The following is an 18,953-nucleotide window of genomic DNA, read 5'->3' on the forward strand; positions in this document are numbered from 1 at the left end:
ATACACATACATGACTATACGAGCGATACATGTTTAGGTGATTTGGGGACACGATCTGTGGTGTCAGCGCAGGATCTATAACTATGAGACTGGCAGATGGGTAGGTTGTCCCCACCAGTGGGGGTCTTGTGCCTCAACCTAGCTTAGGCCCCTGGAAGGCAGAGTTCCAAAGATTCCGTGATGCTCTCCACCTTCTAATTCTGCGATGGCAACGGCAGACCGTTAGCTGCCACACAACAGCCAGTGCTAGCAGAGACTGAGCTACAGGCAGTGCCTTCAATCTAGGCTTTGGCAGTTTTATCCTTGTTTGTCCAGTGAAGAACTTCCCAGTGTTGTCTGGCTGTGGATCAGGTGTTTCACATCAGTAAGTGAAGCTTGACAGTTATTGTCACCCCTCAAGCCTACCTGAAACTGTTGGATGTCATTTGTTTGAACCTCTCCTCTGTTTGGGTTTCCTCTCCCCAGTCCCTGTTGTCCTGCTGTGACACACCATCAGCATGGCAGGATCCCACAGCCCTGCATCAGATCCTGTGGACCTCGAGTGCCAGCAATTGCGATCCCAGCTGGCAAAGAGCCAACAGGACTACTGGGAGCTCAAGGAGAAGTTTCTCATAGCTGAGGCCACAAACTTTGCCCTGGCCAAGGAGCTGAAAAAATACAGTAAGTTCTCTTGGGTCATTTCACCACAGTGATGATTGTCCTGTATCTTCTCCTGAGGAACTAAATGGCCACACTACTTGATTTTTGTCTTCTTTTTTGCTGAACTTAATTTCCTCCTATCCACACGCCCAAGCTGACACACAGGGTTTCCCAAGTTTTCCAAGTTAGCAGTGAGGTGTAGGGTGACAGGAGTGCTGAATCTGTCATGGATTCCTGATGAGGCATAGAGCTGCCTGTTGTCCTCAGGGTCAGGCTCCACCATATTGAGTGCCTGTTTGTGATCATCCTGTCTGTGTCAGCTCCTGCAGCCTTATACCGTCACTGTGGGCCTCATTTCTGGGACTAACGCATTTCACTCAATTCAAGATTCCGTTGAGTTCCCATTGGCAAAGCACTGTCCTAGGTCCAGAAGTGGACGTGTGTTCAGAGTGAGCAGGATGTGCTTCCAGAGAGACAGAGAGTCTCCTGTGCACTGGAACTCTGGTATCCATGGGAACACCCTCATGACACGGCCTTCCCACTGGGAGAAAAAGTCCTGCTCCTGGAGCACAAGTTCTTCTTCCAGAAGAGGAAGACGGTGCCTGAGACCTGGGAGTGGGAACAAGCACAGGGTGTAGGGTGGGGAATCAGGGCCACTCGCCTGGGTGCCCCCTCATTGCCCACCTTCTCTGTAACCTTGATTTCTCTTCCATTCATAGGTGCTATCATAATTCCTGCCTCTGTAGATTGTCCCAACCAAATGCGCTCCTTCTTTCCTATACAACTCCAAGGATGGGTCCTTGCTCAGGATCAACAGAATCCATGAGGCCCTTGTTGTACTGTTTCTAATTTAGCAGGAACTATACTTTTATGGGGCCATATTGCCTCAGGGTCTTGCTTTGTTATACATTGTATTCTACACAGTTCCTTGAAAGATGGTCCTTTAAGTCTGAAATAACAAACACTTGAAATCTTTCCCAATGCAAGGAAACAGTACTTATCAAGCTCCCAAACATACAGAGTGACAACGTCATGCCCCAGGTTCGTGTTTGACCTGAGAGGCTACAAGGCTTGCTGAGTCCAGTGGCTGATGTTTCAGTCTGAGCTCAGGGGTTGGGAATTCTGATTCTGTAAACACTGGTGCAATCACCTTGTCAAGTCACTTTCTCTATCTTTGAAGTCCTTTTTTTTTCTCATTTTATTGGGAAATAGCAGGGCCAGCGCTGTGGGTTAGCAGGTAAAGCTGCTGCCTGCAGTGCTGGCATCCCATATGGGTACTAGTTGGATTCTGGCTGGTCCACTACCAATCCAGCTCTCTGCTATGGCCTAAAAAAGCAGTAGAAGATAACTCACATGCTTAGGCCCCTGCATCCACATGGGAGACCTAGAAACAGCCTTGGTTCCTGGCTTCAGATTGGTGCAGCTCCAACCTTGCAGCCATTTGGGGAGTGAACCAGGTGATGGAGTCTCTCTCTCTCTCTCTGCCTATGTCTCTCTGTAACTCTGCCTTTCAAATAAATAAATAAATCTTTTAAAAATAGGAAATATCAGATGCTATGTAGTGAGGTGATGAAATACAGATGTGAAACCCCCAATCTGGAGCCTGGCCCTGCAGTTCTTTTGCTCTCCAGCAGTCACTGACTACAAAAGCACCTCCCTTAGTTCTGTGTGTCTGTCTTTCCCCAGATTGTGAGAAGTTTAAAAACATCATTGAGTCCATACTGACCAAGAAGCTCCACACTGAGGAGGCGCTGGCAGAGAAGCCCACAGTCCCAGAGCTGCTCAGGTAAGGGTCTCTGTGTGGGGCAGGCAGGTGGGGAGGTGTATGGGTGTCTCCAGTGGGGCAGCTCAGAAGGGAGAACTGAGGCATCTCAGGCATGGAAAGCCAAGGCACTGTGGCAGACAATGTTCTCCATGTAGGATCACTGGGGAACCCAGACAAGAAGTGGCCATCAAAGGAGGATGCACTTTTCTCTAAGGGAGGAGAGAACTTCCACTTTGCTGATGGACTTGTCTAAATACAGACAGAGTTTTCAAATTGCTTCTGTAGCCTAATCAGCTCATGTCCTGAGCCTTGTGTGGTTCCTGACAACATACAGAGGAGTGCTATTTATTAAATTAACAGCACGAGTCACTGTGCACTGACTCCCCATGCAGGACCTCTGTCCTCAATGAGTTGTAGTAAGAGAGTTACAGTGAAACATTTCTCAAACAGTTTTTATTCTTGTGTGGGTGTGTGTGCAAATTGTTGAAATCATTACTTAATATAGAGTTGGACTTCTGTGTACAAAGTTTATTGAAAATGCATCTTAATGGAGAGTGAGATTGAGAAGTAGAGAGATAAGAGGAGCTGGGCTGGCAGTGTGGGTGTTACCTTGGGTGTAGGGAAAAGAATAACTATATTCCTAAAGTTGTCTTATGAAATGTATATTCCTTAAAGTAAATGAATGAATTTTTAAAAAGAAATGGTAAAAATCAATTTTATAATGAAAGTGAAAGTGAATAGATACTTTGAAAAAATTCTCCCTTTAGGAGAAATTAAAATGAAAATACATTTTTCCCTCCTCAATTACTGTTTATTCCTCAAATAAAATGGTATGAATAGATAATAAAAAAAAAGACAGTATGGAGTCCATGTTGACCAAGAAGCTACACGTGGACAGCCCCTGCCAAAGCAGCCCAGGTGCTGAGCTGCTCAGGTAAGGCTCTCTGTGTAGGGCAGGCAGGTGGGGGTGTGTTTCACTAGTTGTCAGCCCAAATCAAAAACTGAGGCAGCCTGTGCCAAACAAGGGCAGAGAGTTAGAGCAAAGCCCCGTGTCTCAGATGTTATGAAACAAGGAGGGAGCAGAGGAATCTGAATTCAGAGCTGCAAGTGCGGAGAGTCTGTAAGGAAGGTGTCCAGGTGGATGGGCTCCCATGGGGCCCTCCTGTTGACTCTCTCTTCTGCAACAGGAAATCCCCGTGGCTGTGTTTCTGGGAATCCAGTCACCAGTTAGCTTTGGTCCTCTGTAGGTGGTGCTATGCCTGTTCTCTGTTCCTCCCATGTTCTCAGGGATCCCTTAGTGTGGAGGTGCTTTTCTGTGGGCACTTACCTTGAGATGGAGCTGCATTGGGCCTTCTCAGGGGAGGTGGAGGGGATGCTGGGCTCCTCTGTTTGGTCATCTTGCAATCAATCCTCATTGACCCTTAGTCACCATCATCTCCTGATATAGAAGACTGATGCTTAGCTTGGCCCTGCCAGACCTTCATTCTTGTTTCTTTCCATGTAACCCCTGCATGCACCATGATTCCCAGTCCCTGCACTGTACACTATGTGTCTTCCTTCATGGAAATGCCTGTGGCTGGAAGGAGGAACTGAATTAGCACCTTTATGAAGGCGAGGAAGGAAGAATCTTTGCACTGTTGATAGAACATGACCCGAATGGAATCTCAGGAATTGTGACGAGATCTTTCTCTAAAAGTGGGAGCAAGGCCTTGTTTTGTCCCTTGCTCTTTTTGGCACAGGTATTTCTCCAAGCCTGAGTGGTGATGCTGGTGGAGGGTTCTATAAGGCATTGTTATGAAAATCTGTTGAAACACAGAGAACTTAACACTCATCCCTTCCCATCTAGAACCTTCTCCACTCTTGCACCTTAGGCATTGCCGTGGTATCCTTGAAGATCAGGACCAAGAACTTTCCCAGTTACGTCCCAAGGTCCAAAGGGGGAGAAATCTAGCCCACATCTTGCAGCAGTACCTGAAGGACGTGCTCACCGTGCATGACCCTGAGACCTGCAAGGGGCAGGGCTTCCGACGACTACTCACTGAGGCTGTCCGGCTGTCAGCGTGCCTTGAGGACCTGCTTGGAGCAGGTAAGCTGGGCACAGGCTGTCATTTGAGAAAGCCTCGAGGGTTCAGATGCATTCATCTCTCTGCCATGGGCATTTGCCTCAGCATTTCTTGGTGCTGAACATGTGTGCCATGAGAAGGTCAGCACTGCTTGGGAAAAACAGATAGGGGCAGATAAATCTTTCAAGCTTGCAGTATCCCAAAGGTCTCCTCCCTTCCTGATTGTGGTTGGCCTTTGTGGCAACAGGCACTGTCCATCCTCATATCAAGACCAGAAAGACCTTGTGAAGTGAGGCCACTGTTAGGCTGAACAAAGTCACCGAGCTAAGTAAAAATGGAAGTCTCCAGCTCTGTGCTCAGTGTGGTTTTCAAGGTGTAGACAGGGGATTGCTTTCTCCATCTGGGATTTCTCTCTCCTCATTCACTAAATGGACCAAAAAATTGGGTACGGAGCAGATGTAACCATCAAAGGTGGCTGTTGCTTGTATGTTTCCCAATAGGACAAAGGCCCTCCTCTCTCCGAGAGTGTCAGACCAGGCACTAGAGTTAGTAGAACTTAAGTGAGGAAAGCTGCTGAGAAGGGAACTCATAGCACAGAGAGAATTTCCTCTAATGATACAGCCAGAGAAACCTTGGAGGGCCTGTGAAGGAGGGATGGAAGTTGGGTTCTTTGCTTCTTCAAGACAGATGGAGGTTCTCTGTGAGACCCATGGGAACATAGAACCCTGCGACTAGTGGCAGGATGAGGGATAACAGGCAGAAGTCCCAGGGAAGCTTGAGAAGCTTCCAGTGATATGGGAGCAAAGGATGGTGGCCTAATTTCAGGCAGACTCTGCCATGATTCTGATCTCCAAGTACAGAGACACAAAGCCTGATGGACCACAAGAAAATGGCAAGGCGTTTCTTTAAACACAGAACATTTGAAGTTTTTGTCTACTAGTGGCCCATATGTAGATATTCATATGCACACAGAGGCCACCTTGATTGGAGTGGGGGGAGGTGATAATATCTGATTGGACATTTCTGAATTTGTTTACAGAAAATATTGAAGAGGAGGAAACACCAGCACAAGGACCTGTTGCTGACAGGTAATAGTGAATGATTAAGAGTTGGCAACAAATGGATGAAGGAAGCACAGGGTCTCCTAAATAACAAAAAAAGGGCTGAGACAGTCATGGAGTTGAGACACACACATAAACACAACTGCAGATTGTGCTGAGTTCTTCCATGCCAACTAGGAAATCCCCCTGTTAAAGTGGTTGTCTGTTGTCCTGGTCCTAGTTGCTGATAGGATCCATCATGAACTCACAGCCTTAGGTGTTGCCTGCACACAAAGGGAACCCCTGTTCTCTGCTTTCTGGAAAAGCAGAGGAAGATGCGCATCTGCTCTCTATAGGGTTAGTTGAAGTTCTCATCAGAGAAAACTAGCAAAGAGGCAAGGTGCAAAGGGAGCAGTTAGGAAGAATCCAGCCAAGTTCAGCTGCAGAAAAGCACCTCTACAAAACCATGTTTGCTATCCTGTGACTTGGTTAAGAGAAAGCCCAGAAGGTAGCACATCTCTAGAATCTGCCAAGTCCCTAGAACCTTGATCACATGGCTGCAGGACACTGCAACAACTCAAGCTGAGCACAGGGTGTCAGGCCGGCGGCTGTCAACGTGTGCTTGTGCTGTGACTGTAGCATGCAGTGACAGTGGAGGCTGCTTTGTCATTAGCTGCTGTTCATTGACCATGATGATCAGAGTCTGATCTCTGCCCAGGCCCTCTCCCCCTAGGCAGCCACACGGAGTCCAGAGTGGAGGGAACCGCCTCTATGCTGTCTAGGCCCAATACCTTATGCACCTCATCCAAACCAGCCAACTCCCTGGTGTCTCTTCCTTCTTGGTTTAATCTGTCATCCTTATCCCACCTGGATTCTCAGGGAGCTCTTGGAAGTAAATGAAATGGAAACCCCACAAAGTTCACAGCAGGAAACATCTATCACTGGTGCTGTTGACCACATGCCGAGTGACTCCTACCTGACTGAGGGCACTGGGCAAATCTCTCGTGATGCTGAGGACACCCACGGTGTGCTAGGTGTAGATGGGGAACACGCTTGTTCACACAAGAAAGAAGAACCTGTCACCATTCTCCCAGGTAGCCTCTCCATTCTTTGCACACAATGGCTCTTGGGTTGATGAGGGTCACTTTTGAGCACAGGCCCTGCAGACACAAGTTGGTTTCAATCAGGGTCCAGGTTGTGGCACTGAACATAGATTTCAGGAAGTCAAGGAGTTTCCCTCTCCTCAGATGTTGTTTGTCTCACTGCACCCTAGCCTATGGGAACATACAGAGGCCCTGTGTAGGAAGTGCCTTTCAGACACTCTAACTTAGAAATAATGCCTGCTGTCACCTGCAGTGATATCAGTGGTATCAGATCAGCGCAATGTGCCAGTCGCAGGGTGCCGGCCACGGAGGACATTGGAGGGTGAACCAACGGCACAAGGAAGACCTTTCTCCCTGTCTCTCTCTCTCTCACTGTCCACTCTGCCTGTCAAGAAAGAAGAAAAGAAAAGAAAGGCAGAATTAGGGAGAAAAACAGGGAGAGAGAGAGAGGTTAATCTTGCATACTCTAGTCTGCTCCCCACATGGCCACGGTCATTGAGATGGTGATCCAACTGTGAAAAGGGAGATTGGACCCCTTGCCCAGGGTGGCTCACTGGAACATCTCCTGATGTCGACTTAGTCCTCCTGGAGGATTTATATCACAGTATCCTGTTCTCACACGAGAACAATCTGTCCCCTTGGTAGTAGTGGCCATTGGATACCATATCTGACACAAAACCTGCTTAACCTGGTCAATCTCTCTGAATTTGTTTGCAGAAAATCTATATCACGAAGTGCAGGTACAAGAGCAAGATGTCACCTACACTTCCAGGTAACTGGGAAGCCGAGTAGACAGTGTAGCATGGACTACTAGGGAATCGAAATGCTGGAGAAACTGGTGACTAGAGCCATTTGGAACATTCAGCCAATGATGAAATGGCTCTGTTCATAACGTTCCCTTTTGTATTGTTTCCCTCTATATTCCCCCTTTGAGAATCCCTCACATATTTTAACCTGTAGTCTGATGACAAAGTCACTTCTGTACCTGTGTGTGTGTCTTCAGTGTCTCTGCCCTCCCATCTCAGCAGGGAGCTCCCAGAGGAGCAAGAGCAGGAAGACCCAGACGACCCGCTGGATGAGTGCTACCTCACTCCCTCAATTTCTCTGGTCGTTTCTGAGCCTGACCATTCCACGTGGAGCAGCTGGTGCCCCCTGGAGCATCAGGATGTGCTCTCTGTTCCAGATGCAGATGGTGAGTCCCCCACTGTGAGGTGATACAACCCCCTCTGCTGGCCAAGGAGCCCGCACTCTCCTTGCCCTCATCACTCCCACCTGACTGAGAGGGCTCCTGGACATGGGCGGGTCTGGGACATTCTCATCATCCTTTCTTTTTCAACCAGTCTGTTGCACAGGTGTGGTTGGCCCATCCAGCCTTGCTGTCTTCCCATTCCTCGTGTGGCTTTGTCACTCAGGTTGCAGTGCTCAGTCATTGCCAGAAGAATGTGACAGATGCACACCAACCTAAGCAGCACATCTCATGCTTGTCTCTGCCACCCGTTCATAATGAAGCAGACCCCTCTGCCCCCTGCAATGATGATCACAGGAGTCATTCCCCGTCCCTGTCATGTGACATTGTTTCCTGTCAGAGCCAGCAGCATGCTCGACTCCATTGCAGTCAAGATGCTCCCCCTGTTTCCTTGAACCCAACCACGTTGTCTGTCCCTTCAAAGTTGGCATCATTTCACCTACCACACGTACAGAATGTTCTGCCATTCCTTTAGTAGTGTGTCCCCAGGCTGCAAGTCTGAGACTTGTGCTTAGAGATTCCATGAGTAGCCAAGTTTTCTCTTGTGCTGCACACATTCACTCTGATCCCCAGAACTGAAAATTCACCTGTTCCACCTTTTATCTTATCCTCAATGTACAAAATATGGTAAACCACAAACTACCAAGATAGCTTGATTGAGAACCAATGGGACTGCACCTCCTCTCATAGAAAGGAATCACACTAGAAACCAAGCATCTCCAGAGAATATTATTTTAGATTTGAGTTTATCTTATGTAAGGCAGAATTACCCAGCGCCGTGGCTCAATAGGCTAATCCTCCACCTTGCAGTGCCAGCACACTGCGTTCTTCTCCCGGTCGGGGTGCCGGATTCTGTCCAAGTTGCCCCTCTTCCAGGCCAGCTCTCTGCTGTGACCCGGGAGTGCAGAGGAGGGTGGCCCAAGTCCTTGGGCCCTGCACCCCATGGGAGACCAGGATAAGCACCTGGCTCCTGGTATCAGTTCAGCGCAATGTGCCGGTCGCAGTGTGCCGGCCACGGCGGACATTGCAGGGTGAACCAATGGCACAAGGAAGACCTTTCTCTCTGTCTCTCTCTCTCTCACTGTCCACTCTGCCTGTCAAAAAAAGAAAGAAAGAAAAGAAAGGCAGAATTAGGGAGAAAAACAGGGAGAGAGAGAGAGAGAGGTAACTCTTGCATACTCTGGTCCGCTCCCCACATGGCCTCGGTCATTGAGATGGTGATCCAACTGGGAACAGGGAGATTGGACCCCTTGCCCAGGGTGGCTCACCAGAACATCTCCTGATGTCGACTTAGACCTCCTGGAGGATTTATATCACAGTATCCTGTTCTCACACGAGAACAATCTGTCCCCTTGGTAGTAGTGGCCATTGGATACCATATCTGACACAAAACCTGCTTAACCTGGCCAATCTCTCTGAATTTGTTTGCAGAAAATCTATATCACGAAGTGCAGGTACAAGAGCAAGATGTCACCTACACTTCCAGGTAACTGGGAAGCCGAGTAGACAGTGTAGCTTGGACTACTAGGGAATCGAAATGCTGGAGAAACTGGTGACTAGAGCCATTTGGAACATTCAGCCAATGATGAAATGGCTCTGTTCATAACGTTCCCTTTTGTATTGTTTCCCTCTATATTCCCCCTTTGAGAATCCCTCACATATTTTAACCTGTAGTCTGATGACAAAGTCACTTCTGTACCTGTGTGTGTGTCTTCAGTGTCTCTGCCCTCCCATCTCAGCAGGGAGCTCCCAGAGGAGCAAGAGCGGGAAGACACAGAAGATTCGCTGGATGAGTGCTACCTCACTTCTTCGATTTCTCTGGTCGTTTCTGAGCTTGACCATTCCACGTGGAGCAGCTGGTGCCCCCTGGAGCATCAGGACGTGCTCTCTCTTCCAGATGCAGATGGTGAGTCCCCCACTGTGAGGTGTTGATCACAGGAGTCATTCCCTGTCCCTGTCATGTGACATTGTTTCCTGTCAGAGCCAGCAGCATGCTCATCTCCATTGCAGTCAAGATGCTCCCCCTGTTTCATTGAACCCAACCACGTTGTCTGTCCCTTCAAAGTTGGCATCATTTCACCTACCACACGTACAGTATGTTCTGCCATTCCTTTAGTAGTGTGTCCCCAGGCTGCACGTCTGAGACCTGTGCTTAGAGATTCCATGAGTAGCCAAGTTTTCTCTTGTGCTGCACACATTCACTCTGATCCCCAGAACTGAAAATTCACCTGTTCCACCTTTTATCTTATCCTCAATGTACAAAATATGGTAAACCACAAACTACCAAGATAGCTTGATTGAGAACCATGGGGACTGCACTTCCTCTCATGGAAAGGAATCATACTAGGAACCAAGCATCTCCAGAGAATATTATTTTAGATTTGATTTTATCTTATGAAAGGCAGAATTAGAGAGAGAAACAGGGAGAGAGAGAGAGAGAGAGAGAGAGAGAGAGAGAGAGAGAGAGAGGCAACTCTTGCATACTCTGGTCTGCTCCCCACATGGCCACAATGGCATCGGTGGACCAGGCCCAGGGAGGAACTAGGAGTTTCCTCCAGGTCTCCTAAGTGGGTGCAGGGCCCAAGTACTGGACCATCTTGTTCTGCATTCCCAGGTGCATTAGAGGGATCTGGATCAGAAGTAGAGCAGCCAGGACTTGAACCGGCATTGATATGGTATCCTAGGGTTAAAGGCAGCAGCTTTACCTGCTATGCCGCAGCACCCACACTTGGGAAAATTTATGTTTCATTTGTCTAGGGAATCAGGTCAGCGATTATTGGTGTGATGACTGGAGGAATAGGGAGGTTTACCTCATGTGTCAAGAAAAATGAACAAGCTAGTTCTCAGAAATGACCTCAGCCCTCTCGACAATTCCTATGTGAGGAGTCGGCAGTGACACTGAGGATACTGGTGTGCAGTGCTAGCACTGGGCAACACATTGTACAGGCTTTGAGGGGATCATCCTAGATGACTGTGCCTATTTGAATTCATTTGCAGAAAAGGAAAATGACAATGATGAAGTGCAAGAGGAAGCACAAGCCCTGTCACACTCCAGGTGAGTCTTAGGAACCCTGGGCAGTGAGCTTAGTGCTGACACGGGCAGACTCCAGGTCCAGAGAAGAAGAGCAGTGCCACTGTGCATCTCCCATCCATTGAGCCAACCCTGCGGTACCCCGTCAGTACTGCTGTCTGCCATCGTTAGGGTACTAGTCTGGGTTTCCACTGCTCCCTACCTTTTCCATGTAGTGACCTGCAGTAGGCTGACTCCATGAAGGAGCCTCTCCAGGGATTCCTTGCCATCATTGCCTCTCTTGCATGCAGTGAAGGGCAGGGTGCAGCTCACAGGTCTCCTGTTCTCATGAGCTTCGCTGCACCCCATTAATCACGAGAAACCTCCTGACATATACTAGTGCCTCACCACTGAGAATAAGACTGATAGCTAAATCCGTGATAGTCTCCAGTATCCCAAAACGTGAATACGTTGACTCTGCATGTAATTTACATAAATCTGTTGAAGCCAGTTTTTGTTTTCCAAATACTCATGGGTACTAGTGGACGAACTGAGAGTCATTTCTCCAGCCTGACTTCCTAATGACCTCATCACAGAGGAAATCCTCTGTTTCTCTCTGCTTCTGTCTCCATGCCCTTTCAATATCTCTGCTACTCACCTATCACCTCAACCTAATAATATTTCTCCAAGAAGATGAGAGCTCTGTTTGCCTGTTTACTTTACATTGACTTCAAGCAGTACAAATAAGCATACAGAAGTCTACATCACACATAGATTTAATAACACTTAATATTTGGCTGTAGTTCATTCGTGTGTAAATATTATATATCTACACATGTACCATTCTCAGAGAAGGCAGTGGGGTTTCTCTTTTACCTTGCTTTCTGTTTGCCATGTGCTTCATATGAACACTTCAAATTTCCTCACATAAAATATGCCCTGTGTTAACGTTCAGTTCATCTACTCCAGCTGGTTCAGCAAGGAGCCTCCTCAAATGGAAGACATTGCATCTTGTCTGCACCGTTAGTAGCCAGTCTTCCCCAGATAGGGACAAAGTTGTGGGTGGCCCATTGCTCAGCCCAGCCTCTTCTGGAAGGCCTCCTCTTAGGAACAGCTTGGAAAGGGGCTTTCTGTTCCCTTTATGTTTCTCACCCACCTTTCCCTCCCTCCAGTCTCATCAGAGAGATTCCAGAGATTGAAGATCAAGATGTCTCACAAGACTCTCACGGTACGTGTTTGACTCCTGCACTTCTTCCAGAAGCTTCTGTCTGGTCCCATTCTAGGAACACCTAGTCCTCACTGGAGAAACAGCCTGTCTGCTCTGCTCTTGTTGTAGACAGTGAGTGCTCCGTTGTGAATGGGAACACTCCACTGGATGTGGCTCTTGGGTGGAGTTTTTTCATAGTCATCCAACAGGGGAATCCCTTGGCTGTCACCAGGCCCACTTTCAAGGTGCAGCTATTGACGTCAAGACAGGGAAGGAGAGGATGGGAAGGCATGATGGCAAATGCCGAGCCACCACCATCTCTCTTGGAGAGGCTTCTTTAACAAGTCACTGTGATGTTCTTAATTTCAACAACAGTTGCAATTGTAAACAGCAGCCTCCAAACTTCTCAGGCTTAAAGCTTTGGCAGTCTGTACAATGTCTCCTTAGTTATCTGATACTAGGTATCCTTGGTCAGCAGCTTCTCTGTTTTCTCTGAAGCAGCTTGGTGCTAAGCACAGCAGTCCAGTCCCACACCCTGTGTCCATGGTGTGGTTTCCATCTTCTGCTTAACAGCACTGATTTGTGCTCATATGTGGTCTGTAGTTTTAATCCAGTGTCTAATCTCGGCATTTTTTTCTCATGTAGAGCCTCCATAACCTTGTACCAGGACAGGAATCTATTCAGTATCTGAGTGAGGCTGAGGGGTCCCTCACGTCATCACAGGCAGAGTGCCTCTTGTCGAGTAGGAGCCCTGGAGTATGGCTTCATGGTTAGGGGGGGAGGGCAGAAAAAAAGTCCAATTTCCTTGAATCTGAGCTTCGATGAGGTTTTACACTTTCTCTCAGGAGGATTCCTTAGGGTTTGAGGCACCTTCATTCATCAAATCATTCTGTAGGAAAATCATTGAGGTTCTCAGCTAGAACTCCAGCTCAGGAGTGCTCCATGGCCTGAAAGTTCCTGGCCTCTCACCTCAGGCTATTTGCACTCAGGGTCCCAGTGAGGCATGCCCATCTCCATTTCTGTTGAAAATGGTTGCTGTTTCACAGAACAGAGTTCCCTGAATGAACATTTCTAGGCTCAGTGGGACATGGGATATCTGACTGCAAGCATACAGGAGCTGCTGATGCTCATAAAGCCAGAGCAGTGTGGTTGGCAGTTTAGGTACAGAATGATCACTTTTGAGAGTAGGGAACCTTCATCTCTGCCCCTGGTGACTGCTCTGTCCTTGTACTCCTACCCCCACTGAGCATGAGTGAAGTCATTGCCACGTGCCAGACCTACAGACTTGTGGTTGTAGACTCAAAATCGTGAATTGAGCTGTAAGCAGGAGTTAGAATTCATTAATGTTTTTTGTTGTTGAACAGAGTTCTGACCATTTCTCAGCAAGCTCAGCAGCATGTGCCCAGGTGGTGTTTGCTCCCTCCTGGTTGGAACATTGGAGGATCACTGTGGCCACTTGCTTTCTTTTTATTCAATCCCAAACCTCAGCTCTGCCCTTTGACATCCATGCTAGTCCAGGCCACAGCATCCATATAGGCATCTCTGTCATTCATGTTCTCAATGGCATTTCCATTTGAAGATGAATTGACTAGGGAAGAGTTCATCTAGAAATACATGCTCTTGAATTGCCTGTATTGTTCCCATAGACAAGAGGGAGATCATTCATGAGCCTCTCTTAGAATAGCCAAGACTCTGTGTGGCATCAAACAGGTTTCAGTTCCAGGGCATGCAGACTCCATGCATATCTCTCACCCAGTGTTCTACCTCCTTTCCACAGTCAGCAGCCTGAGTCCTTTAATGAAAGCAGCCTGAGAACTGCAGTTTGCCTCCTAGGAAGTTCTTGGGCTGTGAGCTTAGAATCCCTGAGGACCATTGCAGGCTGCTTCTAAGGGTTCTGGAGAGAGGTTATTGAGATGGTGATCCAACTGTGAACAGGGAGATTGGACCCCTTGCCCAGGATGGCTCACCAAGCCCATCTCCTGATGTCGACTCAGTCCTCCTGGAGGATTTCCCTCAGTCTCCTGTTCTCACATGAGAACAATCTGTCCACTTGGTAGCAATGGCCATGGGATACCCGTATCTGACCCAAAACCTGCTTAACCTGGTCAATCTTTCTGATTTTGTTTGCAGAAAATCAATATAACGAAGTGGATTTGCAAGAGCAAAATCTCACATACACTTCCAGGTAACTCGGAAGCTGAGCAGACAGTGTAGCATGGACTACTAGGGAATTAGTAGCCAGTCTTCCACAGATAGGGACAAAGTTGTGGGTGGCCCATTACTCAGCCCAGCTATTCCTGGAAGCCTCCTCTTAGGAACAGCTTGGAAAGGGGCTTTCTGTTCCCTTTATGTTTCTCACCCACTTTTCCCTCCCTCCAGTCTCTTCTGGGATATTCCAGAGATTGAAGATCAAGATGTCTCACAAGACTCTCACGGTACGTGTTTGACTCCTGCACTTCTTCTGGAAGCTTCTGACTGGTCCCATTCTATGAGCATCTGGTCCTCACTGGGGAAATACCATGTCTGCTCTGCTCTTGTTGTAGACAGTGAGTGCTCCATGTGAACGGGAACACTCCACTGGTCTCCCAGGTGGCCTCTGTAGTCTTGGGTTGCTGCACCTGTGTTGGGTGAGACAGACCACTGTGCACTCAGGCCCTGGGGACTTATCTCAGTCTGGATGTGGCTCTTGGATGGAGTTTGTTCATAGTCATCCAACAGGGGAATCCCTTGGCTGTCACCAGGCCCACTTTCAAGGTGCAGCTATTGACATCAAGACAGGGAAGGAGAGGATGGGAAGGCATGATGGCAAATGCTGAGCCACCACTATCTCACTTGGAGAGGCTTCTTTAACAAGTCACTGTGATGTTCTTAATTTCAACAACAGTTGCAATTGTAAACAGCAGCCTCCAAACTTCTCAGGCTTAAAGCTTTGGCAGTCTGTACAATGTCTCCTTAGTTATCTGATACTAGGTATCCTTGGTCAGCAGCTTCTCTGTTTTCTCTGAAGCAGCTTGGTGCTAAGCACAACAGTCCAGTCCCACACCCTGTGTCCATGGTGTGGTTTTCATCTTCTGCTTAACAGCACTGATTTGTGCTCATATGTGGTCTGTAGTTTTAATCCAGTGTCTAATCTCGGCATTTTTTTCTCATGTAGAGCCTCCATAATCTTGCACCAGGACAGGAATCTATTCAGTATCTGAGTGAGGCTGAGGGGTCCCTCACGTCATCACAGGCAGAGTGCCTCTTGTTGAGTAGGAGCCCTGGAGTATGGCTTCATGGTTGGGGGGGGGGGCAGAGAAAAAGTCCAATTTCCTTGAATCTGAGCTTCGATGAGGTTTTACACTTTCTCTCAGGAGGAATCTTTAGGGTTTGAGGCACCTTCACTCATCAAATCATTCTGTAGGAAAATCAAGAAATCCTGATGCCCTTCCCTGTTTCTCAATGTTCTGCAGTAGAATTGGCAATGACAGTCGTCCCTCCAGTGCTATAAATCAGCAGGCACCTGTTCTTGGTGAGACCATGCACTTTTCTTCTGTACAGAGGTTCAGAGATGTGCAGAGTCATCCCATGTCACAGCGATTCACACCCAGCTATAAGGCCACTCTCACGGGCATCTGTGCTGTGCTAGACCCTGTGTCGTCCTGATCCATGCAAGCCTCACTGGACCTCTCCTGGTGGAGATTCTGTCCCCACCTTGGGGAGAGGATCCTGAGGCTCAACAAGGTCACTCTCCCAGGTTACCCCACCTTGTGTGCATTGCAATCATAGACCACTCCTTTGCCTGCCCCTTGTCTGTAGGCTCAGTCCACTTGTTTTCAGCAGACATGCCAGCGATGTGGCTGGTATTGGTATTCATACTTAAAACTTTTCTTCTGTAACAAATTGTGTTGAGAGAATTTCAAATATCAGTAGAAAACTTCTGGTCTGCAAACAAGAACTTCTAAAGGCTCTGTACAACACCTCCCACTAGGAAGACGTTGGTGTGCTTCGTCCCTGAGCAGGGTCAGCACTTCATTGAGGTTCTCAGCTAGAACTCCAGCTCAGGAGTGCGCCATGGCCTGAAAGTTCCTGGCCTCTCACCACAGGCTTTTTGCACTCAGGGTTCCAGTGAGGCCTTGAACTTGTCTTTGCCACAGACCCATGGTTGTGTGGCTTTGTCTCAGAAACACCCAGTGGCAGGGCTGGGAGTTGAGGATGTTGGCAGGTGCACAGACACTGTCTCAGGAGGGAGATGTGTGTGCTAGGTGAAAGCAATGCCTTGCCTCCCACCTGGGCTTTCTTCCTGACTTTTGTGTTTCACCTTAGCTTGTCTCTCCATTCTTCAGTTGCCTGGGATTGGTTCCCACTTCAACTGATCAGAAAAGTGATGGTCACATAATATATATATTATTATCTGTATGACATGCACTGAAGGCATATATCCTATGAATAAATGTGCTTGGTGTCTGTTCACCAAAGCATGTGCATATATGAAATGCATGTGTTCTTGTGCTAGATTTGTCCATTCCAGCTGTTAATGGTCCCCTGTCCTTGTCTCTCATTACAGTGCCCTCCAGGTTTGATGATCCTGCTCCATCCCCCCAAACCTTCAACAGATATCCAGTGTGGTTTCTGTGCCTTAAAAGCTTAAGAGCTGTGTGTTTTATTAGTCCAACTTTGTTGAATATTGTGATCATCTGAGCCATGTTTATTACTTTTGCCTAGTGATAAGTTATCAGTGAATATGTATAAAATCAACCCGAATGAAAACATTTTAGTGTCCATGCAGATTTCATCTCCCACTTCGGACATGACTGTCCAGGGCCCCTTTCCTTACTTGTTGTCCCTCTGGTGCAGGCCTGACTGCCAGAGAGAGAGCATGAATACCAATCCTGATGGCCTTGGTTCTATTTCAGAACTGAGTTTGGTTGCTGCCCCTGAGAGGAAGACCCGTTCCCAGCTGGAGGGAGGTCCTCACAAAGATCCCATCACCAGCACCTGTGAGAGTCAGAGTATCAGCCCCAGCGATGTCCCGAGTTCCCCAAAAGAAAATGTTATCAAAGGAAAACAGAAGCCCAGGAAATGGGAACTGGCCTGCCAATTCCCTGGCCTGGAGAAGAAGGGCAAACCACAGACCAACATGTGGGCACTGACATTCAGATTCCTGGGCCTTCCTGCCTAGGATGCAGAGGTAATCCTGTGTGTGTGTGTCTTAGATGTACTTATTCCTTCATACACTGGGCACCGGATTATAGCTCATTTCTGTTTGTTCAGATAGGATAGAACTGTAACCTCTCTGTTTGGATCAATAATTTAAAATAGGAGATACAGGAAGAAATCCTTGTCATATAGAAACCTGACCCACAAAATAGGATACCTCCTCTCATAATCAAGTTAAAATGTTTAACGTTGAACTTCTCTCCCTAAAACATGCTGTTCACCATCCACTTACTTGATTGCAAGTCCTCTATTGGGTTGAGAAATATACATTGAACAATCACATTTTATCTGATGTTATTCCTAGGCCAATTTCCAATGCAGATTCTTAGGTCTCATTCTCCCATGTTTGTCCGTCCCTCTGACCTGTATACAAACATGGTTTTCTCAAAAAGAAAACTTCTTAGCGAAAAGTGATAAAAGAATGCAGAAACTCTAGGATGACTAACAAGGTGCCTTTTTTCAAAAATTCGGTTTCCCTTGAGTTGTGTGAGTCTGGCTATTGGGCACACTGAAGAGTGGCCCTAGGTGTATCTGGATGTGGAATCATCTTCAGAGAAACCTGGTGTCTGTTCTATTGACAGGAGATGTGCTGTGGTTACACTCCCAGCTCTCTTTGCTTACTGCAGAAAACGTATCCTTTTGCTAAGGCAACAGAGAGCAGGAGGAAGTGGGGTGACATCACCCACTCATGGTTAGGAAAGGTCAAGGGCCCTGGTTCCCCAGCACTGCAGAGCTGGGCTGGAGTTCAGGGCAGGATTCTGCTCATTTGGCTGCCACTTCTCTCTCAGCAGCCCAGGGCTCCCCCTTCAGCCAGTCTCCCCACTGGAATTGAGTTTGCCTGGTCTCTGCCCCACTGTGGCCCAGATGCAGGCTCAGGTCTCACCTGCACCTGACCCAGCTCTCCTTTCATTTTTCTTCTCTCCCTCTTTCAGATCCCAAATACAGTTGGAAGGACAGAACAGTATTGCTGATTGTAACATCCCCACCTCTTCAAAACATCTAACACAGGAGCTCCGCTTCAACAGCAACCAGAACACCAAGAACACAATTTCAACCCCATGAAGTGCCCTCGGCTATTTGTATCCACTAGGCTGCTTCCCTGAGAGCGGGCACAGTCTTCCACCTCCAATCCGAGTAAACACCTAAGGAGACCCAGGCCTGACTCCACAGCTGCTCTAGAGAGAACACCACCTGGCTCCTCTCCAACTGCCTCCTGTAGAGATCTGAGGTCAGGAGGAGCTGGAAGCAAACAGCACAGGACCCTGGGCACACACTGCCTTTGGATGGGGCGAGCTCGGTGTGGGCAGTGTCAGAGACACAGCACCCTGTGCACAAGGCTGCATGTGAGCAGAGGAGAGGATCGGACTCTGCAGGACGTGGACCCTGACCCAGACAGCTGGCCCTCTCCTTCACACAGCCAGCGTTCCGCATAGAGGACAGCAGGAGGAGGAGACTTTGGGGCTCAAAAGGACAGGAAGGGTCTCTTTCCTCCTTTTGAACCCCAACCATCTCCCCCTTCTGCTGTCTCCCATGATGGGAACGCTGACTGTGTGAAGGCGGCAGGCCAGGTGTCCGGCTCGGGGTCTGCATCCTGAGGATCTCTGATGCTTTCCTCAATTTTACACTCAGCCTCACTCTTTGGCCAAGCGCCCGATGCAGGCAGTGCTGTGTGCTCCCTCCC

The 18,953-nt window shown here is 48.1% G+C and overlaps 1 protein-coding gene across 1 annotated transcript; it reads left to right on the top strand.

Moving 5' to 3' along the window:
• The first annotated feature begins 497 nt into the window (after positions 1-497).
• Positions 498-18,334, top strand: LOC133759294 (putative neuroblastoma breakpoint family member 5). Its single transcript, XM_062190215.1, has 11 exons — positions 498-660; positions 2,326-2,425; positions 4,276-4,490; positions 5,507-5,555; positions 9,599-9,762; positions 10,854-10,911; positions 12,039-12,094; positions 14,204-14,258; positions 14,453-14,508; positions 16,969-17,194; positions 18,205-18,334. The coding sequence occupies exons 1-11, from the start codon at positions 498-500 to the stop codon at positions 18,332-18,334; spliced, it is 1,272 nt and encodes a 423-aa protein (XP_062046199.1).
• Positions 18,335-18,953: the final 619 nt, after the last annotated feature.

The sequence above is a fragment of the Lepus europaeus genome, chromosome 5 (assembly GCF_033115175.1).
Source record: "Lepus europaeus isolate LE1 chromosome 5, mLepTim1.pri, whole genome shotgun sequence".
NCBI lineage: Eukaryota > Metazoa > Chordata > Mammalia > Lagomorpha > Leporidae > Lepus > Lepus europaeus.